Source organism: Musa acuminata, chromosome BXJ3-8 (assembly GCF_036884655.1).
Source record: "Musa acuminata AAA Group cultivar baxijiao chromosome BXJ3-8, Cavendish_Baxijiao_AAA, whole genome shotgun sequence".
Taxonomy (NCBI): Eukaryota; Viridiplantae; Streptophyta; class Magnoliopsida; order Zingiberales; family Musaceae; genus Musa; species Musa acuminata.
The window spans coordinates 45,548,564-45,575,686 of record NC_088356.1 but is presented as its reverse complement, the minus strand read 5'-3'; the positions used below and the strand labels follow the sequence as shown (position 1 = coordinate 45,575,686).

The window sequence follows — 27,123 nt, the reverse complement described above, 5'->3', positions numbered from 1 at the left end:
TTTTCTTTTTGTTTCGATCACTATTTTTCCCTTTTCACTCCTATATAAATTCTAGTTTTAGGGTTCTAAAATCAATTAGCATTCGCTAACGATCAAATTCGAATTATTAGGATCTATTTATGGCCGTGGCATTGGGTGATCGATCAAAATCGAACCATCCTCATCCAACCCAAGCCTAACTCAATTTGATCCTCTTGAGTTAAATTTCTTGACTCACAACGTCAAATCATATTGTTTCTTAATCGTCTGCCAAGTTAATGGATGACGATCAAATTCAACTTATCTGTTTATAATGGGTTTATCTGAAAATAATTTTAATTTTAGTTTTAATATTAATTTTGCTCAAAATATTTCTGTGACTTGGCGCTCTCTCCCGAACTGGAGCTGTCGCAATGGATCGTGACCACCACTCTTCCCGTCTTCTGCGGCGGAGAAGCATCCTCCTTCCCCTCTTCCTCATCCTCCTCCTCCTCCTCCTCCTCCTCCTCCTCTTCCTACCTCCCCTCCGCTTCCACCTCTCCTCTTTTCTCCCGTCGGTTTCACGCTGCGGAGGTTTCGGAGGCTGTAGGAAGAGATGGAGTTGAGTCCAAATATTTCCTTGCCTGCTGTTCTTATTATGGTTCTGGCGGGATTGGCGGCCGGTTCTACCTTCATCTCAGGTAGGATCCTGGAAGGTTTCGATCTTGAAAGAAAGTTTCTCACTTTTGATTCGATTTTTCCCTCTTTTCGAGCTTAGAAGCTCTGATATTTCCGGCTTTTTGTGTTTGGGTAGGCGATGTGTTCGAATCGCGTGGATCGGCCGGGCGGAGTTTGCTGCAGGAGAAGTCGAGTACGAACTTTCCTCATTCTTTTATTTGGATTTTGGTATTCTTTTTTGACTGAGTTCATCATCCAGATCATTGATGATATGTTCTGTCCTTTTTATCCTTTGGCCTTTCATTTCTCATAGAGTTTATGCGATAAGAAAAATATTTGAATTCGGAGAAAAGACACCGGTGATGTTGCTTAGTTGGATTCAAATGCAATCTTGTCTGGAAAAGTATTATATCTTCTTTTCCTCAAGTTTGTTTGAACAATTATTAAAGCTGCGGAAGGTAAATGGGACATATAGGATGCAAAATTAGGTACAAAACTGAGAAGTAAAAGTAACTTCATCTCCATCGTTTCTTGATCATACCATGGTTGACTACTATAAGCTGTAATGTGTGATCTGGTTTTTTTTTTCCTGCAATTGATATGTAACATGAGGAATAATTATACAAATCAAAGATTTTAGCTACTGATATGCAAAAATTTAAAAAGAAATTCTAAACTTTATAGCTAACCATGGTTATCTATTTGGAGAAGCTTGCAGTATCACCATAGTAGCACCCCATACTGTGCATTGGAGAACAAGGACACATAAAGTCATCTTGAAATTGATTGTCTGAGGGTAAATAGTATGTTATATTATTCTATTATGTCTTTATCAGTTCTGGTCGATCATATATATAAACAAAAGTAATACAGTTTGCTGTATGACATGCTTTACCTTTCAAGCAAATGGTAATTGCTTGCCTTGTGCTAGCTTTAATGTTCTATTCTTCTATTCTGCTTTTCTCTGTTGTGGTCTATCATACATATAACAAATAAGTTTGACACACAACATGTTTTGTCTTTAAAGCAAATGATACAGTTACATGGAACTCAAGGCAATTAGTGCCTTCGGTCCCTTGCGCTTATACTTCTATTGTTTGAAATATGGCAACCTAAGACAGCCAGTATTTTGTTAGTTCCTAGTTTGTTACTACTTCTGTGTTGAAAAGATAGCAATGCAAAATGTGCATTTGTGTTTAATTCAATCATACACAATTAAAAAAAATCTAATCACGATTATATGGGAGTTTAGAGCATTGGTCATGGTAGAGAACTTGCATACGAAAACTAAGGATAGTGTACCAACTCTGGTGAAGAAGGTTGGTGTATCAGAGATGTGGTATAAGATAGAAAGTGGAGGCAAAGCAAAGAAGAGTGATAACTAGCTGAGAAGGGAAATAATAAGGTCAGTAGGCCATCAAAAGGCTCAAAACTTCAATTGATTTCAGGCCGATCTACTAAATACCCTTATTTATAATGTAGAAATTTAAGCTCTAAGCAAAATAGAAATGGAATGATATTGTCATCTACTATAATCAGATACTATTCTAAATTAAGCAGCCAAATCTCTATGGACCATAACTTAAATCAGTATCTTACTTTCTAAATACTCCTTCCTGATTGAATTAGTCCAATTATATTAAAATATATATATATTGGATTAAAGAAAACATCAGAATTCCTAGATATGTATCATTGGAATTAGGAAAAGTGTAATCCAAAACTTATCAAGACCCTGGTTTGAACTCATGGGCTAAATCATTGGTAACCTAGGCAAACTCAAGCACAAATTGGAGATACTTCTATATGACATAACCAGAAACACTACTTTTAGGTTGAAAGAATGACAAGTTTACTGTTGGTTCTAGTAAAGAATTTCTATCGATTATATGCTTGTTTTTCCTCCATTTTCTGCAGTTATTTCTACTGGAACATGTTCAATAATAAAAGACATGACATCATAATCTTTGACAGTGAATCTTTCTATATTATGGCTTGCAATGGATGGTCTAACCTGTTAATAGAAGTTAATGCTTTCTTTTCTCTTGATATCTATGTTAGGTTGCCCTATCAGCTTTGAGAACATGAACTACACAATTATCACCAGCAAGTGCAAGGGTCCACAATACCCTGCTAAGCTCTGCTGTGGGGCTTTTAAGGAATTTGCATGCCCTTATGCTGATCAGTTGAACGATGAGACAAATGACTGTGCATCAACCATGTTCAGTTACATTAACCTTTACGGGAAGTACCCTCCAGGCCTTTTTGCTAGTGAATGTCGTGAAGGCAAGGAAGGGCTTGCTTGTCCTGCTAATCCCCCGGAATCAGAGAATGACACTGCAAGTGCTGGCGTCATCATAATTCAGAGCTTCACCTCTCTGATTCTCATCTGTGGAATGGTTCTAACATTTCTGTGTTGTTGAAACTGCTAAGCTGTATATCCCTTGAAGCTGCATTATTGCACTGTCATTCCAATTATTTGATCTCCTTTGGAAGTTCAAGCCAATTCAGTTGTGGCCACAAGCTTATTAATTGCTTGGTCATCCGTATATCGACAATGAAGTATTCTTATGACTCGGAAATATAATTCTTGCGAAAATTGATGCCCACTTTTTTTCTTTTTCAAATTATGGTAATTGGTGTGATTTCTAAAACTCAAGATTAAGACTCTTCAGCATAAATGATGGAATTTGACTGAGAACTGCAGTTGCAGTTGCTGAAACAAGTTTTTATCTTTTTCTTTTAACATCAGTGCATGTTTGTACTAACAAGTTGAGCCACAGCTTTCTTGGTTGTTTCTATGAAAATGTGAATTTGATATAAGATCTTATGTCTCTTTTGCTTCAGTGGTTTTGCTAAGACTTTGCACCATGTGATAATAGAAGTCTTTAGTAAGAAGCATCCCTGGATCTTTAACCTACTAGAAATCAGATAACCATGTGGTCTTGAGATAAGATATTAGACTGCTTCAGAAACATGGATAAAGGCATTGGAATGTGCATCTGAATCCTTCTCTGTGAGTGTAGGAGGGGAATATGGCAGACGAGCGAGATGGAGAGAACAGTATATGTAAACATTTGGTCCAACGGAAAATGACGATTTATGTGGTATAGATATTACAGCAGATTGACTTGTAGCAAGGATTCCTGATAACAATGCTATTAGCACCTTCATCATCATCTACAAAAATAAAAGCAAATGATGATTTGAGACAGAAACATTTGCTCACAAGGCCAGTTGTCTGGTTCCAACTTGGAACAACTCATAGATCAGTTAGAAAACAGCAGAACATGGATTGGTGTGAGAAGCATTCTCTTGGCAAAGTAGGCTGGGGAAGAAATTTTCTCCTGATGATGATATCACATACTAACAGACAAAGTATGTCTGAATTCATCAGACAAAATAACATTACACAAACAGCTCCTACATCAGTCAGCAATAGAAGATAACATGCAACATAAAGTTGGTGTGAGAAGCATTTCTCTTGATCAAGTAGGTTGGGGGAAAAAATTCATTGCGAACTTAATCCAAAGACTAGAATATGCCACATATGACTTTGTGACCTCAGATTACTTTCCTGAGATGAGGAGGCCAAGTCAATGAACTGCAGACAAGAAAAACCAATGTCAAGTTGTGCAAGGTGGATTGACATTGCGCACTCTTTTTTCATGCTTATCCATCAGCCAACAGTGGTTGAAATCTCTGAGGATAACCATTGTACAGTGAGTGAGGGTGCACACAGTAAAGGATCTTTCTTCAGTGTGATGTATGACCCTAAAAACTCTCTTTATTCACAAGCCACCTTTGCCTCAGCTTACCCCCATGGATTAGCTGACTAATTGTTATCACATTAGAAAACTATAATTTTCTTTCAAGAAGAAGTGTTTTTTCATTTGAATATCATTTTCTTCTTACAACATTTAATTTAATATTTATATATATGCATATATTGTATAATTACTTGAGCTAAGGATCATAGGGAAATTGTATATGTTATCTAAACTTGATCCACTAATTAAGTAAAAAATTAAAAATAAAAATTTTCTTATGCTCAAGGATGAGGAACATGGCATGCAGCTATGCAACCAATGAAGCCTTTTATCTGATTATATATAAAACACGGTCAACAAATAAATCTTGACCCTGGAATGGCAATTTCGTAATTTTAGGGAGCAGACACGAAGAGTCGGTAGCATATGCCGACCATCACATTTATCCATATCCTGTCCCTCTCGTCCCCTTATATTTCTCGTTGGTAACTCCAATAAAGACAATAAAAAAAGGCCCAAAAAAAGCGCCGTTCCGAATCAGATTCTATTTATTCCCCTCAATTCCTTCTGCTTGCGGTCGGAAGGCGTCCGATTCTTCGGATTCCTAACCCCGGATTGAAGCCACTCATCGCCTCGATCGAGATCTGCGGGCCTCCGGAACCCTAGAACAGGTGCGCAGCGGATAAACAAGAAAATAAAAATCCCCACTTTTTCATGAAATTTTCTGCTTGGGTTGTAATTTATCTGTGTATGAGCTGCCACTGTTGGTTGTTTACTTTCTTGATGATGTCAATTACGTTTATTTCTGCGAAAGTCTAGATTTTGTTTCCTATTGTTGCTTCGTTTCACGGATCTCTGTTGGTTGTTTAGCTTCTTCTCCTTTAGGTTCCTCAAGGTGTTTTCCTTTTTTCTTTTATCTTTATGTTTTCCGTGAGGTTTTAAAGAAATTGATACAGAAAAGGAGTTAAAAGTTGATCACTTACGGGGTTGATTATATTGATTTCATGTAACGATTCGTAGCCTCATATTTGTTAGAGATCTTGAGGTCCTTTTTAAGTTACTTTTTGATCTTGGAATAAGCTTATGTTACCATCTTCTTTTTCTTTTTCGTCTTTATTTGAAATTCTTCATATTTCGTTGGCGTTCTTTCTGTTGGCTTTGCAATTAAATTTGAGCAGAGATTTCTTGTTATTCCCCGAAATATTTTCTGTAAGTAATTAATTAGTTTATTGGTATGATTATAGAATGATATCCAGAACATCTTTCTTAATGTTCTTCTTTGCGAATATCAGTAAAAAAAATGGCTGATTTTCTTTTGAAATTTGACTTTATGGGATAGTATTTTTTTTAAAGTTTGTTTATCACATATTACCAGGGAGATGAGGTAGATTTTGGTGATTTCTCCTGGTTACTACATGAGTCGTAGTAGCATTTCCAAGGTACTTAGATAGTTAGATGTCATCTATCTAAGTTATCTATCCAACCTTCTATTCTCATCTGTTCTTGATAAGCAATACTTGCAAATATTTTACTGTATGCTACACTAAGATTTAAGCATTTACAAACTAATGCTAGTTTGGATTAGTTGCATGATAGTCATTGATAATCATGTTTTCTATGTTTTGGGAGTTATGCACTGCCATCTCATTGTTATGCATAATCTTCAAATGGACAAAGTGTGGTATAGAATAGAATTGCATCTTATGGAACTAGCATACTGTGGAATATGGGTGGTGTATTGGTTATTACTGGAAGTTTCTAATATGTAGATGTGTGGTCATTATTGCTTTTCTTTGAAGTGTTGAAAAGTCATAGATGAGTGGGCATTATTGCTTTTTCTGAAGTGTTGAAAAGTCATTATATTTTGTTCATCAGGGTTTCTTTAAGATTTTTGTTATCTTAATTTTTTTTTGGTGTATATTTCTGTGCAGATAACTTTTTTTTTTCTTTACTTGAAATTTGATATGGCAGAGGCATAAACTAAATGCAACATTACCGTAGTGACAATATGGATGAGATGGCAGAGGATTATGAAATGGGTGATGTAGAAGATGATATGTATGAAGAATTTCAAGGGAGGGGTCTAGGAGATTCTGATTCTGATGATGAAGAATATGGCTCTTTGGTATGCTTATATCTCTTCCAGCATTCTTTTAAGTTGCTTTTGTGTTTTCAAGGCTTTCTATTATCTATACTACTACCACCTCTTTGCAGTTGCACATCTTGGATAGTTTGAAGAATGCTCTTCTCATTGTTGTACCTTAGGTTGCTACAGTGGTTGTTTCAATTCTGATATTTGTTTGCAACTTAATGAAAAAGGATTTTGAATTTGTCAGAATGGAAGGGCAACTGATATATCTGCTGCTCAAGCAAGGAAAGGAAAAGATATCCAAGGAATACCATGGGATACACTAAATATTACACGGGAGAGGTACAGGAAAACGAGATTAGAACAATACAAAAACTATGAGAATGTTCGAAATTCTGGGGAAGCATCAGAAAAGGCATGAAGCTTTGTTAGAAAAACAAACTTAACTTTTAAAATTTTCTTGTTACACTCCTTTATATGTTCATTATTATGTAGGATTGCAAACAAACTGATAAAGGTGGCATGTATTATGAGTTCCAGCGAAATACAAGATCTGTGAAATCAACTATTCTTCATTTCCAGGTGAGCTAATATGGTACATTGTTGGGCTTAGCTATGGTTTATTCTGCTGTGTTGCAATTTTATTTATGATATTTTGCTGTATCTACATCCAGGTTTGAGCTGTGTATTGATTTGAATTCATTAGTTCACATCGTGAAGCATCAATCAGAATTTCCTTCAGCCTATTGATTTAGGAGACAAGTAGTTTATAAATGGCTTGAGTCAAGTTTTTTTTTTTTAGAAAGCATACCTATAGAAGTGTTTTCTAATTTGTTCAATTTTAAAGCTTTGGTACATGGAAGGCAAAATTTTGCATTTAATTGTAGATGAGGGGGATGCTATGTGATGGAAGATAATAATATTTAATTTGTATTAACTAAAATCTGGCTCTTGTTGCTTTTCAGAATCTTGCTCGATAGCTACAGTTTGCTATGTGTAAGATATATATCTGGCCTCATAGCATATCTTTTCTTGGCTAAGCATGTATGTCATGCTTTATGCCAATATCTTGCTTATTGGCTCTATTCCAATTTCATGCTCCTTCATTCTTGCTTTGTTTTGATATCCTTTTCATGAATTTTCCTTCTTTCAATTGATCTGTGTTTTCTTGTACCACAAAGGCGAGTGATGTCTATCCCTTTATCTATGTGTATGTATATCTATATTTATTGCACTCCTTTTGAGCAGTATCTTTTGCCAAGTTTATTTTTGTCATCAGTGAGTTGGTTGTTCAGCAAAGCATGTAAGCATTATTCTACTATATGTTTGTACATGAATAGAGGGAATCATAAACCACACAGATTTTGGAAGAAGATTGGGAGCCCAGGAAAATGCAGGTAGACAATTCCATGATGTTGTTTCTCACAAATAGAGGCGAACATAGACTGCATGGACCTTGAAAGGTGTAGGTTGACATTTCTATCTTCTTGTTTGAGCAAGAAGTGAATAGCATTTAGTTCAATGCATATTTATGTCGATTATTCAAACTGAAAGGTTCTTGGTGCTTAGATAGTAGTGTTGGAATTTGTTGTTTTATGAGGGTGGACTTTGCAGACTTTAGATTTAAAGATATGGCAACAATGTCAGCGCACAAGCGTGTCAAGAAATGAGTTATGTAACAACAGGTTTTTTTTTTTCTCTTGTATCTATGACCAAGAAGTTTTCAAATATGTGTAATTTGTTTGAATATCTATCATTTAGCTGTGGGAAAATTTTACAAAATGTGCCATAGTAGATTGATTCGAAATGTTAATTTGGATCCCCCTCTAGCTTATGTTTTGTGACTAGTGGGATGTGGTGTTTCGGGACAATCTTTTGTATTTATATAAAAATGTTCTAGTGATTTAGTTGAATACACTACAAAAGGAATTCTGGAAAGATTTGGAATACTTGAAGAAGAATAGATTGTTAAATCGAAGTATTGAATAGTTCTCGCATACCAGGTCATGTTTTGTGGTATAGACTATAGAGTATAGAGTATGTACTTTGGGTGTGTGCTTACCATGTGGAGTTGTGACATGTCGTGGCAGTGCACGGTTTGCACATGCATGCACAAACACACATCAAATAGGTCTTGTGTTTTCATTTGTGACCTTGGAATCTGATGTCATGGGTATGGCAGATGCACACATGATATAGTATGGTGCCTACCTTGTAAACCCATCACCAGAGCAGACAGCATGCAAGAACATAAAAGTGGATGCTATTCATGGAAGAGTTGAATGGTCACATCAGGAAGTAAAAAAAGCTTTTTGAATAATACATCGAGACATTTTTATTTGAGGGAGCAATGATATAGTTCTGGATCTTGTCATCTTACGATATTTTAGTTTCCAGTTCATGTAATCTAGGAAAGACAGTAAAAAAGTATAGCCAATTAAACTTTCCCTACTAGGATGAAAGATAGGAGTGATGCAGATACTTTGAAATCAGGATTAAGTTGACTTCAGAACTTAGACTAGGAACTTGTGGATTGATATGCCTAATGATGTTAGAGTGGAAAAGTCATGAATCAGTCTGACAAAGGTAGCTTGACTATAAAGATATTTAATTCCTGAGTTTTGCATCTAGGAATCAGTTGTTAAAAGAGCATGCTTTAATGTTTTATGCTGATCACTGTACTAATTTGAGCATTGAAGATGGTGTTACAGTTAAGGGTATAGGAACGTAGATTTGGGAGCTACCATAGAAGGCGTCAAAGGTTACAAGTGAATAAAAGATGGAGGAATTATATGGTATTTAATAGGATCAAGCGTATGGTATAGTTAGACGTTGACATTACTGCAAGTGTTGGAGATAGTGTTTTGTTGAAAAACTCAATTGCTGATGAAGATGCAAAGTTGAAAAAAAAGTTAACTGTAGCTGACACATCCCTATAAATTTTTGGTATGCAAGGGATCAATGGATTACTTATTTAACAAAATTCTGACAGTGAGTGCGTGCCAGATGAATGATGATAGCACTTTGTTTCTTTGTTCTCAAGGACAACTGATGATCTGAGATGATTTAAATAGAGGTGCCATGAGATGGTGAAAAAAATCAGGAATGACCTGGTTAAGAAAGAGTTGTGGGGTATTACGGGCATCATCTTCAATTGGCTAAACGACTAAAGGTTATCCATGTAGCTACCCTTGAATGGTTGGAATTAAATGATGTTTCTGGTTATCATTGTGCTCAAGCTACTTGCTGTCAAATTCAAGCTAGGACAGGAATAGGACTAACACTGACTCATTGCACAGGTTATCTGTTTTAACAGGTTATCAGTTTTACAATAGCTGCCAGCTTTGATCTATAGGAGTCAGAAAAAAATTTCTGGTTCTTGAACATCACTTTTCATGTTCTTCAACCAATTTTATGTACATTGAGGACCAAACTAGGAGGTCTTACTGCATAATTATCCAGATTTGCATCCATATCTAGTTGCTATCAGTAGGAGCTTTGTTCAGTGGTCTCCCATCTGATTTTTCTCTGAGTGAAACTTCAAACTGTTGCAGTCGTGTTGTGTGGAAACATCCATACTACTCAAATTATGATTGTTGCTGACACATCTAAAAGATGACCGTGCTTGTTCACCATTCCTTAAATATGTTTAGGTCCATTTATATCAATGTCATCCAGAATGCTTTTGAATATTTCATATTTTGCAGTTCTTTTACCCTGTATAGGAAACTCTTTGTTACTTATATCGCATCATATGAGCCTAGGTTCTTATATGTTTATTTTTGAAGTTCACTGCAAAACATTGGACTTAAGTGGCTTGATTATTTTACAAATTTGCAGCTAAGAAATTTGGTTTGTGCTACATCAAAGCATGATGTGTACTTAATGTCACACTATTCTGTGCTGCACTGGTCTGCGCTAAATGGTGAGAAATATGAAGTTATGAATGTTTCAGGGCACATAGCGCCATGCGAGGTATGTTCTATTCATCTGCTATCCTATTTTAATGCTTCTGACTGATCTCGGTAGCTGTGATCTGTATACTGAAATTTTGTCTGCATTATTCTGATCCACCTACTTCCCAGTTAAGCTTACACAAAAAGTCTCGTCTTTGGCTGCAGAAACACCCTGGAAGCTTGTTGGAAGGGTTTTCTCAAACTCAGGTCAGCACACTGACTGTAAAAGATAACTTGCTTGTGGCAGGAGGATTCCAAGGAGAACTTATCTGCAAGGTATTTTATTTTATTTCCTCCATCTATGTATGCAAAAATTTGTGGTAGTTTGGAGGTGTGTTAATACAGAGGTATTTCTACTTCTGTGTTATTCCTTGACTTAGTGACTGGTTAGCTGTATCTCTGTCAAAGTAATTTTGCTATCATTATTAATGCACAAGTTTGACCAACTTGTTTCCCTTAACTTGTAAAGATTTTCGTGGGTGCTTATAATACTAATTGCTGTGTGGTTAAGAAAAAAATGTTTCTCTCATGGTGATGTTGATTTTTAGGGAAATGGATAAGATGAAAATGCATTCAATAGATATTTCAAGCATGGAAGTATGCATCAATGTTCTAGTTAAGCACATGTCCACTAGTGTGAAAGGTAAGAAAGGAAAAGGAGATTCCTATTTTGTGAAATTTTGGTCCACAAGGCATTTAGTAGACTTGGTTCATGAAGGGAAAGTGTTAGAAGTCATATATTGGTAAATGTGGTCCATTGAAGTGGGGACAATGGATAAGTGGCATAACCTATTGAACTGAAACATGTGTACAAATAGAACTTTAAATTGGTGCATGGAGTAAGGGTGTCATGAATGTCTGGAAAGTCTAAATAACTGCACAAGCATACTGAGAAGGAGTAGAAGTTTCAAAATTTGAGGACCAAATGATCAAAATCCTGCGCACCTGCTTCAATTCATGTCTAGAAGTAACTGAAGTACTTGGCTGAAAAAGATTGCAAGTTTTTAGAAAGTTTTTATTTTAACTGCTCGATTTCTATCTGAATCTTCGGTGAAGATCTGCAGTGGTTTCAATTTGTTTACAAGAGTCTTAACTGTTAAATTGGAATTGATATCTTATTTTATTGTTAATATAAAGTTATTTCCTTATCTGATGATCATCTCCCTTTGCAAAATCTTTTCTATGTTGGGGAAGGTCCTATATGTCACACTAATTGTCTGTACTCCACATTATCGGTTGGAATATCTCTATGTGACCTAGACCACATAACTTTTTACCAGATCAGTCTTAATGCTATTGTGTTAACAATCGAGCCTATATCTATTGACCAAGTTAACTGGATTTATCCTGTACCTCACTAGGTGTTAGTGGTTTTGCTTCCTGTATGGCGGTTAGACCAGCTCTTGCTACAGAAAGACAATCTGAAGAGTGGTCTATGGCGATGTTTGACTTACTGGTCCGAGCTGATGTGCTGACCGGCCAACAGCACCGCACGTGCCACCTCATACTGGTGTACCGACACATGGTACACCGGTGCATACCGGTGTTTCGACAAGGAAGAAAAAGAGGTTGAAAAGGAAGGTACGGTGGAGAAAAAGAGAAAGAAGGAAGAAGAAAGAAAAGGAGGAGAAGAAGTGTAACGAGACCTGGGAAGTAGTGGCAGCAGCAGCAGCGTCGAAGCACGAAGAGACAGTGCCGCTGCAGCATCGCAGTGGTGAAGTGGTGAAAAGGCAGCACCGTTGCAGCACTGCAGCTACAAGAGGCGACTTCACACACGAGAAGGGCCCTAATCTTCTTTTTTAATATATTTTTAATGCTGAAATGGACTGGGGCCCACCACTTTTTGATTTTTTAAAATATTTTAATTCGGACCACCAGAAACGGGGTGGTCCGTGTATCGGTCCATGCCTGGACCAGTATGTACTGCCCAAGCCATACCGTTTCGGGTGGTACAGCAATCCTTGGTCTATGGTTAAGTGTTAACACTGTCCTGAAGTTGCTAAGAAATGTTTAATGCTAAGCTACCATCATTGCTGACTGCAGAAATTCACTTGTGTGGATTTTTTATGGGTTTGAAGGTGAATTTTACTAAATTTTGTGGTAGAGGAAGCTGGAATGTGATAATGTATGGAATTTCAATATTACTGGATTAATATTATATTCTTACTTGATTTTTCTTAACAGTTTATATTCTGATGTAATAAGGGCTTTTTCTTTCAAGGTTACATGCATAAACAAAGCAAAGAATCTGTGAAGCTTAATCTTCTGCTGGATTTGCATGATTTTTTTAATCTTATATACTTGTGAAAACTCTTAATCTTCCTATATCTATACTTGTAATGATATAAAGGATCTCTAGGGTTGGTTGCATTATTTTTTTATATATTTATAAGATTTTTATTGCAAAACAATTGCTCTGAACCTACTGGAGCTTTTCACATGCATTGTGAGATCAATTTCTGTGTGTTTGTGTATTGTTGATAATGTGATAAATACTTTTTAGAAGATGCCAGAACTCTGCTTTCCTGTTGGCAGCATTCACTTATCATGTGCCAGCATCTTAAACATGCTCACAAGTCTTAGTGTACTAGGTCTTTTTGGATATAGTCCTTCTCGTACAGTTTGGACTTGTTTAAGGAATATTTTTCAAGATATATCTCTTAAACCTTTTTACATAATGAGCATGATGTTGCTTCCAAATCTTTATATAAAAAGTAGTTTAATTTGAATTTGAAGTAATAGTCATTATCCTCGACGTGAGTCCAATTCTATCTGCATTTCTTTTATTTTTGCCTTCTTTCTGAAAAGGTAAAATTTTCTTCGTTCTTGTATATCCTGATTCGTGAGACCATCTTGTGGAACAACTTTCACTTATGTGCTTGTTTCTACCCCTGAATCATATACTTATTTTGTAAAAGAGTATGCTAATCAGGTACTTGTTTTCTGTAATTTGAATTATGAACAATCAATAATGTTGATATGCATTGTATGTGATAGCCTTTCATCTGCTGTACAACATTGCTTGTACATACATGATTGCCAAAGAGCATGTTATCTGATATTATTTTACCTTAATGTTTGAAATAAGTTCTTAGATCGGGAAGGAATAAGCTTTTGCTGCCGGACAACCTACGATGACAATGCAATCACGAATGCGTTGGAAATTTATGACAGTGCCAGGTAATTTGTCTTTCTTGCCACCATCATTTACATGCATGTCTTTTACTGACTTGAAATTGTAACATACTCAGTGGTGCTGTTCACTTCATGTCTTCAAATAATGACTCTGGAGTACGAGATTTTGACATGGAAAAGTTTCAGCTTTGCAAGCATTTCCGCTTTCAGTGGCCAGTGAATGTAAGTGTCAAGCGCATTTCCTGTGTATCCTCTAGTTGTCAGGTGCATTTCCTGTTTATTGTCTAGTTGTGCTCCACTTATGGCTACATAAACAATATTGTAAGCTGTCCATGGTAGTCCATTGGAACCTGACATTGGGTAGTGTCACTAATTTCTTGTGTAGTATAGATCATTTACATAGCACTCATGTTGTAATTTAATTTCATTTGCAGCATACATCACTAAGTCCTGATGCAAAGCTTGTTGTCGTTGTTGGAGATGACCCTGAGGGTATATTGGTTGATGCTCATACTGGAAAGGTTAGTTGTACGAGTACTGCACATGAACTGATGGTATAATGAACACAGTCATCATTGAAATTTGAGATAAATATGTATGGTTCTGGTTTTCTTTTTAGAATAATAGTTGAAATCAAGGTTTGCCATACCACGGTATGCTGCTCGGTATGACTGGTACATACTAGTCTGGCGGTATACCTCACGATATCATGCAACATACATCGGTACATACTATACTAATAGCCAGTCAGTATACCGGTATGGACCGGTAAGGTGAACCATGGTTGGAATATCATTTTCTTGTTAAAACTTAGTTTGGTAACAAGTGTCGACTGTGACTTCTAATTTTGAGGAGAAGAGTGCTTTTTCAAATATGACGTACCTGGAATTTCAAAGTTCATCAGTCCTATGATTTTGGATCAGGCATCATTACCATTTTCTTGTGTATTGGACAAAAGAAAATTGAAAAACAGTGGAAATGTTTCTGTGCTGAAAAGAGTTTGCTTTTGTGTTTTTTGTTCAAAAGGGAAATTTAATAACTATGTAAGAAGTATCTAGAGTTTGTTACTTTAGAACAAGTTGAATGAAAATCAAGTTCGTGACCCTTGGTTTTTGCAGACTGTCCATGCTTTGCTAGGTCACTTGGACTTCTCTTTTGCATCAGCATGGAATCCTGATGGCCAGACATTTGCCACTGGTAACCAGGACAAGACCTGCCGCATCTGGGACATCAGAAATCTCTCCAAGTCTGTCTCTGTGTTGAGGGGCAATCTTGGTGCCATCCGATCAATTCGCTTCACATCTGACGGTCGATTTATGGCGATGGCTGAACCTGCCGATTTTGTTCATATCTTTGATGTTAGAAATGGGTATAACAAGCGACAGGAACTTGACTTCTTTGGTGAGATCTCAGGCATGTCGTTCAGCCCAGATACAGAAGCTCTGTTTGTCGGGGTGTGGGACAGAACCTATGGAAGTCTCTTACAGTATAGTCGCCTACGGAATTACTCCTACTTTGATTCACTATTGTAGCCATGTATAACCAGGGGTATTACTTGTTTTATGTATGCATGTACTCGGATCTGTATAACCGGGGTGATCTTGTCGCAGCTTCTTGTTGTTGTTGTCGTCGTCATCATTGTCGTATTCAGATCTGTATGTGGAACAAAGGGAAGAGGGAATAGAAGAAAGAGTGCAAAGGGGATGAAAGACAAAACTCAGATGTAGCTCCTTTTTTTAGAGATTTGATATTAACAGGGAAACTATAAGTGTATCTGCTGTTTATTCACTGTTAAAATGTATAAAGACATGTACAGATGCAGGACTAGTAAGTTTGAAAGAAATTAAAATTAGTTCCTGCTGTGCTCTTCTGGTCAGCTGTCTCCATAAAGTTGGAGTTGATTCTGATGTAATCATAATCCTCATTGTCATTCTTGTATTTGTTGTTCATCAGAATATTTTCAGCTTCCTGTTTTTGTGTGGTTCTGCTCTTATTAGCTCTTATTAACGCCTCCTATCCTTTTCTGCAAATGTATCAGCATGGTTCAATTGGGGTGATCTCGGTTGCTTTTTCCCTTTCTGACTTGATGAAATGATAATAAAAAACCATGAAGCAAATATTACTCTCAATATGTAACCCTCTGATTTGTACCTTTGAATTGTTCTTGTGAAGTGTTTGGGTGGGAAAGGTTCACCAAAGCATTTTTATCCACACACACAAAAAAAAAACAGTGGTTTAGATAGTTTGATAAATGGTAATGACAGTGCACTTATCTTTAGTTCATTCTCATTAACAATCAATACTATAAATAGTCCTTTTATCCATGTTTTGATGTTATAAATGGTATATGACAGTGCACTTATCTGTCTTTTGATTGCAAAATTGCTCTTAAAAAGAATCAAAAATTTTAATTTTTAGAGGGTTATTTATTTTAACCAATCATTTAAATGCCAATTATTTAGATTTCTTAATTTGAATTATCCATGTTGGGCTCCCTCCATCAATTAGGAAAATCCTCATTATCCCACCCTCTGTTTGTTTCTATTGGGAGCTGCTAAACCCTGTTTAATGTGTGGTCATCATATGGATGAGATATTTCAATCATTTTGTTTTCTCTTTGCTTTGGCACAAGATTATATTTCTTTGTGCACAAGGAATTCTTCAGTGACTTGGTGCTCTTCTTTCTGCAATTTGAAAACCTTGGTTTAACTTCTCCAGTATGTTCTTGTTTCAAGAACATTCATTCATGTCAAACTTGAAGATGTGAAACAAAGAAATCATGGGTTAATTTGAAGCTATGACTAGTCTCATGTTCTTTTTACCAAAAGAAATAATTTTATTAACTCAAAGACTCGATTACAAAAAACAAAAACAGTAGTTCTATAGAAAATTGCCAACCAGTAAGCAGATCTATTTGCTTCCCCAAATTTTGTGTATCTCTGATGCAATTAAGCATCTATCAAGGAGTGGTCGTGCATTGTTTACAGCCTCAACGACAATTTTGAGTCGGATTTCGCATGCCTACTGAAGCAGATATCGAAAACTGTGGTGTTTGATCCATAGGAAAAAGGTAGAGCATTTCTTGGCTTCCATCGTTGATTGGCTTGTGTTTGGTCCTTCAGCAGCTCAGCTCCACCCTCGGAATGCCTTCTTCATCACCTTGCTGCAAGCTCTCTATGATCTGTTGAAGCGCGAACTCCTCATCCATAGATAGCTGATTCATGGCTTGCTCAAACTGTGCCACTAAATCTGGATCGAAGACACTGCTATCGTCATCTCTGTTATCTCCGTATCTTGGCTCCGGGAAGACGAAATCGCCGAACTTTGGGGTGACATAAGAACCGGGGGAGATCAGTTGACCGCCTCGTCGAAGCCAATCCTTCAGACTACCCGTCTTCGAGAACTCGATCGATGGAAGTTTGAGAGGTGCGAGCTCCCTCGCCATGGCTTCTCTCTTTGATCCGGTACTGCTTCGCTCTTGAGGAAGCTCAAGACTTACATGCGGCTTCTCCTTCGATGGGTGTCGTTGAGCTGCTTCAACAAGATGTTCATCCTTGTGATCTGATGCCGAGTTGAAGTTTGCAGGAGCTTTTAATTCATCACCAACGACGAATTTATACTCTTCGGTCTTGTGCTCATCACTCTCGCTTTGTTCTTGATGTTCTTCTTCTTCTTCTTCTTCCAAACCGGCCAACAACTCCCAAGTATTGATGATCTCTACATCCGAAACCTCGGCCTCCGGATCCACAGTATGCTTTTCCTTATCGATTTGTTTGGTGTCCGAGTGCTCGGTTGATGATACAGACGAGTTCTTCTCAGGCTCAGCAACTGAGTTCGCAGTGCACGGAAGAGCAAGGAGTCGGTCTCCACCATTCTTAGAACCGAACAGTTCTTCCGATCCATTTGATCTCCCTTTGAGGCTTCGTTTCAGTTCTTCATGGAAGCTCCCCGATCTCGTCAACACTTTGGAAGAGACACAACCCATGGTTCACCGATCTGCAACTGGAATCAAGACAAATGATCTACTAATTAGATCACAGCTCAACTACTTGAAGGAAAAGAAACACCTCATGTTATAGTTCATATATGGTCACCAAGAACACAGCAGAAATGTTTATTGGTGATTTAGATATGAACATATTAACCTACAAATCATCACAGCCCTGAAAAAAGAAGGCATACACCATAATAAAAGAACCGATGCTACACACATACCTGATCAAGAGATTCATCAAAACCTCATCCACGAAATCTCTCTAAACTTGCAGTGGTTCTCCCATCATCCATCCTCTCAAGAACATCAATTCAGGGCAACAGCAAACATGCGACCTATCATGATCCTATAGATGAAGAAACTTCAACAACCCTCTATCTAGATTAAGCATGAAGTCAGCCTCCAAGTTTGATTCCAAGCCTCCAAGTTTGCATCCTTCTTCCACACTGTTCTCAAGCTGTTTCTTTAATGAATTTGGTCAAACATCAGACTTTTATTATCGTGCACCGTTTTGTCTTGTACAAGCAGATCGATTAAATTAAGCTGAAAAATTCATGAGAAACGAAGACTTGGTCGATATATTCTGATTACGACTGGGAGAGGAAGCATGAGTCAAACCTTTGAATCACTGTTTGGTGAGAGCAGTGAAGTCCTGCGACTCTCTGCCGCCGGCACCGCAAGACAGGGCTCATGTTTGGCAGTCTAGTGATGACTTCGCATCGTTTAGGCTCGCTCACTTATTGGTTCAAATTGTTGAAGCTCATCGAATATCCATAATTCGATATGAGGTGTTATATTAGGTTTATTGTAACACTAGAAATGGGAATGTAATCTTCAAGTTGGGTTTGTTGGATTTTGCCGCAACGTGGGGTCTCCATGTTGGTGAAAGGGTGTAATGGAATGCACCAACTCTTGGATCACGATACGTGTTGGTCACAAAGACTGTAGTGGTGGTGTCGGTGAATGAGCATAATGGAACCTACTGATCAACAACTACTAACTCGACACGGAACAGATTGTTTGAACTTACTATTTACGTTGATTTAATAAAATAGATTGAACCGAATTGGATTGGTTTAGATAATCTTTTTTCCTTTGGTCAGATTTTGATTATTTGAGATTGAGGCTGATTCGAATCCAATTTGATCATTACCTCGAGCTGATCTTAAGATAAGTTTCACCAATCCGATCCGAACCTCATGCAGGTACTCCCGATAATATCCTTCTGATACTTAAATCAATAAACTTGTTGAATAGATTTGGGATTGTGTATATCTTGGGGATCATTTTTTATAGTGGGTTTCCAAAGTCATTATTTTTGGATAGTGCATATGCTCACGGAACGTGGTGCGTCGATCTCAAACATAACCGTCATCAACCCATGCTATGCCCGAAATGATAAAGCGCTTTGACACGTGATGAAGATTAATCAGTAGGGAGTGATTGGTTGATTCACTAGGACGGATTCGTCGAGTATTAGTGCATTAACTATGTGGTACCAAGGTATCAATCACACGACACTAGATGTCAATCATATGATACTAAGGTGTTAGTTAGATGGCAATGGGTGTCTACCAAGTTGTATCGAGGTATCAGACACTTGATGTCGATGAGTCTATCGTGTGGCACAAAGGTGTCGATCGTATGACATCGAAATGTTAACCACGTGTCTTCGAAGAGTCGACTATATGACTTCGAGGAGTCAACCACGTGATGCCAATACATCGATCATGTGGCATTAAGATATTGAGTAGATATTGACTAGATAATATCACACTTATTAGCTTTAATCTGAACCTCTTCGCTCTCATGGTTTCTCATGGTCATTGTTTTAAATGATTCTAATATGAGCATTTGCCTCAAACTTACACAATAGAGTGACCATAATATGATTCTATTATTTATTTTTAATAAATTTGAGAAAATCTAAATACATATTCTATTATCCATTTTGCCCTAAATCTACATAGTAGAATGATCATGACATGATGATGATAATAATAATAATCATATAATTTTATTTTTGAATCTTGAAATATTTTTATTCAGATTTAACTAATGTTTTTTTATCATCACAGTGTATATCCAGGCGACATTTATGATCTTTTCCTCACCGTGTGAACGATGAAGGTGGAACAGTTCCAAGAACAAAAAACATTGGCACGCTCAAATTGAATTGAATTGTTACGAAAGGAAAATTGAATTGATTTATGGAGTTAGAACAAATCTGGGGTCATCCATTTGTGTTCAAGTATTTTACATCAATGATTTAATCTGATTAAACTCAAAGATCACATCTTTCCAATTGACTTGCCATCTGCTCACATAGACAAAAGCACTTAATTTAGGCTGGAAAAAAGCGACAACTCAACTGACATGGATCCTCTTATTAATCTCTTTCAAAACAAGCAAATTCAAACAACAACAATTAGTGTAAAAAATGATCATCGCTTCATGCTCGAGATCTTACTAGAGAATCGAAAATGGTGATAGAATATTTCAAATGATATTTTTCTTATACTAACATGATAGGTCATGCTGATCGGACTCCGAGTCCTCGTAGACTCGAAATATCAATCATATCAATAACCACTTTTTAAAGATGAACAGATATAAAAAAAAAATTCATATCAAACTTTTATAAATAGATCGATTATTTTCGCAACTCAGAGTCGAGTAGCGTTAGGGTTTCTAGGGTACCTAATTCTCATGATAAATGATATTAGTCATATCAATAACCACTTTGAAAAGATGAAAGAATATAAGAAAATTCATATCAAACTTCTATAAATAGATTGATTGTTTTCGCAAATGAGTAGGGTTAGGGTTTCTAAGACACCTAATTCTCATGATAAATGATATATCAATAACCACTTTGAAAAGATGAAAGAATATAAAAAAAATTCATATCAAAACTTCTATAAGTAAATCGATTATTTTTGTAACTGCAAGCGGAGAAGTGTTAGGTTTTCTATGGCACCTAATTCTCATGATAAATGGATTTACATTCTTTGATTATGTAAATTCTTTGATTATAATGAAAATATCTAAGTGAAACATAATATGAAAAGGTAAAATTTTCACTTATCTTAATATACTAAATTCCATCAAAAATAATGTGAAGAAGTTTATTGTTTTTCTTTTATCTCAGGGAGAAAAATAATCTAATATTTAACTTTTTCCTGAAATTTCTTTTTGTCATTTTTTTTTTCTGAAAATCAAATAAGAAAAGTTCTCCAAATCCTTGTCTAATTTCTTAAGAGAAGAGAACTTTTCTTTTTATGAGATACTTACGAAACATATCATACGTTGATTTCATATTTTACTTGATTTTTTTACCAATATCCATTTTTGACCCCTAAATATTTATAAATCCTTTTTTGCTTTCTTGTTCTTTATTTGCAAACATAAATGTCTTAATGCAATGTTAAGACTCCTATTGTCATTTATAATTTTATCCATAATATTAAAATATTTTTAGGGTTATCAGTGTTTGTGGCAACCCAAGTCAAATGTATTGACCATTTGGCAAGATGGGTGATGCTGATCCATCTTGTAAGCTACTCTAAGCATGCATTAATACATGTAGCTTCAAACGTTCTAATGGTGTATGCTAATAAAATCATGTGGATCCAACTTGTGAGTTACTGTAGTATGCATTCATTCGTACATGCAGCTTTAAATGTTCTATTAAGAAATAGTTAGGATAAGATCGTACGGATCCACCTTATAAGTAGTCACTCTAGCATGCATTAATCTGTACTAATTACAGACAGATTTGAGATCATATGAAGCCATGTGCATGCTTAATGAAGCCAAGCATGGCAACACTTAAACTATTTGGGTGCACAGAATCATGCAATATTACATTACATTGATCATTCATTGAACGAACTACACATGGATGCATACTGCACAACCACCAATCATAGAGGCTTAGCAAACTCTTGAACCCTAAAACACCACTTTGTTATCTCCAAGTCAAACCGCACGGTTCAAGAACATAGTTATGATGCAGAAGAAATGATAATGCTTGATGATGATATTTTCTTGATATTATCTGGCAAAAAGAGACCATGAGAATGCACACTAAACCAGATTACAGATCGATCGTGATAACACGGGGAAGAAGATTAGAATGATTTAGTTTTAGGGTTGCAGCATTCCACGATAACAAAAGTAGAAGGGAATGAAATGAGTCCAAACAACAAAGTCTCCCACAAAATGGGTTTCTGTGCTTCGGATGCCAACTTGCTGCTACATTACAAAGCCAGAGGAAACCGAGGTTACAATGAAGAGAGATACAAGGGAAACCAGTCAAATCCATTCACTTCTTTCCATCTACCTCTAATTCTCCAACAAGTATCGCCTTGTAACAAAGAAAAGGAAAAGACAAGAAGCTGCAATCGAAGTAAAGAGAAAAGTTGCCTGGCTTTCCCATGCATGCCAATGATCAATGAGTTGTTCATCTAAAACCAGTGTCTCCGACGTGCTTCTGCGTATGAGAACCAAAGAGAGTCGCCGAATCCGTAAAGCATCCCAAGGAGAAGTCTCCTGTGAGATCCAGCATCCAACTCCAACGTCATATTCTTCTGAGACGACGCAGACAAAGATGGAGAAAGAGGCAGAGGATAAAGAGGAAGATGAAGAGGAGGAAGAAGACAGGTAGACAGGAACAGGACGCTACAGACCTATGACTGTACTTATGCTACTTTGTTTAAAGCAAGAGAGAGATTTATTATTTCTAAGGAACACATTGGAGAAAATCATGGAGGGATTAAAGAAAGGGGATGAGAGAGAGAGAGAGAGAGAGAGAGAGAGAGGAGTCGAAGAGGAAGGGTGTTCCCGAGAAGATGAGTAGAGTCATGTTGACTGCAACAGGGAGAGGCCCATCCATGTTTGCATGCATGATTTCCTCTAAGACGGAATGCATGATTTATTGGCTTATTATGACATCTTCTCTCTCTCTCTCTCTCATCGTTTTACCAAAAGGTAATCAAGTACTTGACGAGTAGTTTTCTTCCCCATGCACGGATGTCGAAGCTTAAGCTGTGGTTAGAGATTTGGGAATCCAAACCTGATGAGAGTAGCGGTCGAGTGTGTTTGCGGTAAGCTTATTTTCTTTTACCTATGTGACAAATTTTCATGTGAAATAGTATTCTCTCTCTCTTCGGTTTAATTAATTACAAAATGTATACGCGTGCTATTGAGTATTATTATTATATGTAGGCCAATTTATTGGAAAAGAAATATATTTTCTATTCATTTTTTACCACCCTTTTTCTCCTCTTTTCTCATTCACCTTTTCTCTTTCTTCTCCTCGGTTCGATTTCATGCTTCCTCCTTCCTCCTTCCTCCTTTATTGCATTCATGACATGCAAGGCAGTATCGCTGCATGCATCATATATTGCTGCATTTGTGAAACGTTCGTTCATGGGCATCACCAAACTATTGGAGGAAGATGTTGTCATTGCATCGTTGAAGCCTTGGATAAATCAATGAATCCTTCACTATATCACCGAATCAATCTTTCAGTGAAGTTTAAGGTATTCTTTGGGATTTTTAACCAAATCGATGCATCGTTCCCGTATTCATTATAAGTTGAAGCATTAATATTACAAAGTCTGTCTTTTAGATGAAAATTAAGCCATTTTGTATAGGAGAATATCTAAAAATTCTTAATGTATGGGATATCAATAATTACATCACAATCGAAGCTCATACAAATTTCCACCGGTTATATAACTCAATATTTTATCTTCAATCTTTTTGTATAATATAATCTTAGTCACAAGATTTTTATTATCTACGAGGTGATTTTTTTTATGTATTATACCTATATAAGTTTTGAATATGTCATGATATTATAATTTTTTTATTTATTTATTTTTGAATATGTAGTTATCATTGAATAATCAATCTTACAATCTATGTTAAGATTATGCTTTAGTTGAATTGTGACAGTAGATATTAGTTTACTTAAAATCATATTTTAGTTGAATTGTGCCACTGGGTAGGATCTTATGATCCTATGACATGTCAAATTTCACTCATCATCCTAAACTTTTAAAAATAGAAAAGTGATACTAATCATCTTAAAAACATAGTCTAATAATTCTTTAAAAGTTTGGATAGGTTTATAAAAATTCATCTTTAAACTAAGTTAGGACCATAGCATCTTTTCAAAAAATTCTCAAGTTTGATGATTATTCATCCTAAAATCAATCAAAGAATAGTAAAAATCCTATTCATCATATTACTAATATGTTCTGATACTTTTGTACAAGCTTGGATAGGTTTTATGAAAATTTATTAAGTTACACTTGTTTTTGAACCAAATTATACTCCTACTTATCCAAAAAATTATACTCTAATTTTGATAATTGATCATCCTGAATTTTTTAAAATAAAAATAATATTAAATATTTATAATTATATTCTAGTAGTTCTTTAAAAGTTTGGATATGTTTTATGGAAATTGTTTTTTAACTAAGTTACACCCGATGACAATATTTTTTCAATTTTTTTTCTAATTTTGATATTTAATCTTTGTAAAATCCTCAAAAAAAAAATAGTACTAATCATCTTACAATTATGTCCTAGTAGTTATGTGAAAGTTTGGATACATTTTGTGAAAATTGATCATGATATTTTTCTATTTTTTTTTTATTTTGATATTTTATCATTCTAAAATCTTCAAAAAATAAAAATAATAATAATAATACTAAGCATCTCACAATTATGTTTTAGTTACATTGTGAGAGTAAATTTTAGTTGAGTTAAGATCATGTTTTAGTTGAGAAACAATTGGGATGTAATTAATTACTCTGGAAACCTCAAAAATAGGAAAACTACTACTAATAATCTTATAATTATGTCTAAATAATTCTAGAGAAATTTGGATTGGTTTGATGAAAGTTCAACAAATTACACTCGTTCATAGATTCAACAAAAAAAAAACTCAATTTTATTTCATTCTAAAATCCCTAAAAATAAGGAAAAGTACTACTAATCTTCTAAATATCATATCTTAGTAATTATAGAGAAATTTGGAATGATTTAGTGAAAGTTCACTAAGTCACGCTCGCTTTTTTTAAATTAAGTTAAACTCGTTTATATATTCAACTAAAAAAATATTTAATTTTGATAATTAATCACTTTAAAATCCTTAAAAATAAGAAAAATCATATGAAGTTTGGATTGGTTTAGTGAAAGTTTATCATATTACATTCGTTTTTGAACTAAATTACACATATTTATAGATTCAATCCAAAAAATTTTCTCAAATAGGCTACGGTGGTACTGCTTACAGGCAAATGTATCACCCATCCCTAATAGTGGTATCATTTAGCCCAAGTGATGTTTTGAAAAACAAAAAATATTTTTAATGTTAATGATCTTAGAATCCTCCTAAACAAACATAGAAAACACCCTACAAATCATTTTATCAATATTTGTTAGTACTTTTGTAGGAGTTTAGATGCGTCTCCTATAAATAAATCGAGTTACACTTGTTTTTAAAATTAAGTTATACAAGTTTGTAGCTTGTATCGAATTTTTTTTTCAATATTAATGACCCTAAAATCTTTAAAAATAAAAAATATTTTACTAATCATCTTACCAAGATGTGCTAATACTTTGTAGGAGTTTAGATATATCTTATGCAAATCGACTATGTTATATTTGTTTTTGAACTAAGTTGCGTAACTTAATCACAACTCGTATAAAAATTTTCTTTTGATATTAATCATTCAAAATCCTTGAAAAATAAAAAAACTATCTCATAAGTATCTTACCAATATATCCTAATAAACATCATGACTGCAAATATATCATTAGTAAAATCACAACAAGAATATAAAAAATAAATATACTCACGTTGTAGGCACAAACCAAAAACGTATTCAACTTTCACAAGAACGATGTACAATATCACAGTAATACAACATTAACAACAATACTCACAATAATAAATATCAAAGGATTCACAATAGTAAACATATCATAGGATTCACGTGATACATCACAACAAAAACGAGGAGATGAGAGAAGGGCATTGAGGTTACATTGAACGATTGAAAAGTTACTAGTTTAATTGAGTTTAGTTAATGATTTTTTATTATTTATTATAAAAATATATGCCCCCTAGGTAAAAATAAATCAGAGGGATGTCATCTAGTAAAACATGAGTGGTGTAAATTTTTTTCAGTAAAATATCATTATATATATATATATATATATCATTTTTGTCGTATTTTGTGCTAATAAAGGTGCATTTTTAGATTTATTTATTTATTATTATTTTGTTTTGAAGCCGGTATAGAAAGGGCCACTATGGGAACAAATCATAGATCGTATATAATGGTTGACCTTGAGACCTTGTGAAGCCAGTCACATTATGCCACGTGTCGTGCATCGCAAGATGATGTAGCCGGGATCGATCTAATTCAGACGTGCGTGAGTCGTCCACCATGGACGGGTCGTCGGCTAAGCCGGTCCAGGCCAGGCAATAGTCTCGGCTCGGCTCGGCTCGGCTCAACCGTTCATCCTCTTGTGGTTCCGTCACCGCCTGGTGGCCTTACATGACGTGGAGTAGACAGCCCGAATTTAATATGCTGATTTCTGTGGAGTCTTTGCTCATGGTGAGTGCTCAACATGTCCCGTCCAATGACTTGAACTATATTACATTGTGCTTGCCATGTTGGCTTCGACGTACAACGATGATCATATATTATTATTATTATTATTATTATCTCATAAGAATAAAGTAAATATTGGGATGTCTCGTAAAAGATTTAGAAAGACCTTTTTTCGTAAAAGAGATTTTACAATGATATTAGACATATAATGTATTAATGTCTCCATAACAATAAGATTATTCATTTACGACCTATGCAAAATGTCTTTTACAATGTTGAAAAATAGATAATAATTAATTTTTATCCTTTCACTTGTTTATTTTTCATAATTAATGATTAGTAGAAATCAATCTCGTAAAAGATTGAAACTTGGGATGGAATGAAATTTCTCTCCAATTAAAGTCATTTAATTTTTTCTATATTTTATTTATTATTTCATATAATTAGAGGCATACTAATCAATATTTAAAATATTAAGGACGATTAAGCTCATTCTATCATTTATGGCTTAGATAATCTATAATTTCTAAATATAGTTTATATACTAATAACCCTAAAACATATATTTTTTAATTTTATATTATTTTTTGAATTTTTTGAAAACAATATAGAAATTAATACTAATCTTTAATTTTGCTATTAATAGTTATAATTAGCAACACTAAGATTACAAAGAGAAAGCAATCTACAAAATATATTTATTTGGGTGTCTCTTTTTTTTTTTTCTTTGTTCAAAATAAAAATACAAATTCCGAGGATGACATAAATGTACACGATGCAAGAAAAATTATGACATCAAACGATTTGAAGGAGAATAAACTATGATCATAATCAAAGATTAATCTTTGTAATCAAGGTGATAAAAATATGTGCATAGAGTACTAATCAAAGATAAAGAAACAGA

General features: G+C 35.2%; 3 protein-coding genes across 4 annotated transcripts; 2 read left to right on the top strand and 1 right to left on the bottom strand.

The window, feature by feature from the left end:
* The first annotated feature begins 439 nt into the window (after positions 1-439).
* Positions 440-3,142, top strand: LOC135644396 (GPI-anchored protein LLG1-like). Its single transcript, XM_065161930.1, has 3 exons — positions 440-659; positions 773-829; positions 2,698-3,142. The coding sequence occupies exons 1-3, from the start codon at positions 575-577 to the stop codon at positions 3,057-3,059; spliced, it is 504 nt and encodes a 167-aa protein (XP_065018002.1). The 5' UTR covers positions 440-574; the 3' UTR covers positions 3,060-3,142.
* A 1,753-nt stretch (positions 3,143-4,895) lies between these two features.
* On the top strand, positions 4,896-15,524 carry LOC103996249 (uncharacterized WD repeat-containing protein C2A9.03). 2 transcript variants are annotated; one of them, XM_018830815.2, is made up of 11 exons: positions 4,896-5,077; positions 5,782-5,845; positions 6,378-6,531; positions 6,743-6,910; positions 6,991-7,077; positions 10,336-10,470; positions 10,617-10,727; positions 13,540-13,631; positions 13,703-13,808; positions 14,021-14,107; positions 14,705-15,524. In XM_018830815.2, the coding sequence occupies exons 3-11, from the start codon at positions 6,391-6,393 to the stop codon at positions 15,116-15,118; spliced, it is 1,341 nt and encodes a 446-aa protein (XP_018686360.1). In that variant the 5' UTR covers positions 4,896-5,077; positions 5,782-5,845; positions 6,378-6,390; the 3' UTR covers positions 15,119-15,524. The 2 variants fall into 2 exon arrangements, with proteins under 2 accessions (XP_018686360.1, XP_009415403.1); XM_009417128.3 differs by lacking the exon at positions 5,782-5,845.
* An 874-nt stretch (positions 15,525-16,398) lies between these two features.
* Positions 16,399-18,040, bottom strand: LOC103996250 (uncharacterized). Its single transcript, XM_009417129.3, has 2 exons — positions 17,802-18,040; positions 16,399-17,588 (listed from the first exon to the last, which is right to left on the bottom strand). Exon 2 carries the CDS (start codon positions 17,569-17,571, stop codon positions 16,705-16,707), a length of 867 nt encoding a protein of 288 aa, XP_009415404.2. The 5' UTR covers positions 17,572-17,588; positions 17,802-18,040; the 3' UTR covers positions 16,399-16,704.
* Between the last annotated feature and the right edge of the window lie 9,083 nt (positions 18,041-27,123).

Coding starts and splice junctions, on each gene's coding strand:
- LOC135644396 (XM_065161930.1), top strand. CDS start 575: ATGGAGTTGAGTCCAAATATTTCCTTGCCTGCTGTTCTTATTATGGTT. Junction 660..772: donor CGGTTCTACCTTCATCTCAG/GTAGGATCCTGG, acceptor GTGTTTGGGTAG/GCGATGTGTTCGAATCGCGT. Junction 830..2,697: donor TTTGCTGCAGGAGAAGTCGA/GTACGAACTTTC, acceptor TATCTATGTTAG/GTTGCCCTATCAGCTTTGAG.
- LOC103996250 (XM_009417129.3), bottom strand. CDS start 17,571: ATGGGTTGTGTCTCTTCCAAAGTGTTGACGAGATCGGGGAGCTTCCAT.
- LOC103996249 (XM_009417128.3), top strand. CDS start 6,391: ATGCAACATTACCGTAGTGACAATATGGATGAGATGGCAGAGGATTAT. Junction 7,078..10,335: donor CAACTATTCTTCATTTCCAG/GTGAGCTAATAT, acceptor ACAAATTTGCAG/CTAAGAAATTTGGTTTGTGC. Junction 14,108..14,704: donor TTGATGCTCATACTGGAAAG/GTTAGTTGTACG, acceptor TGGTTTTTGCAG/ACTGTCCATGCTTTGCTAGG.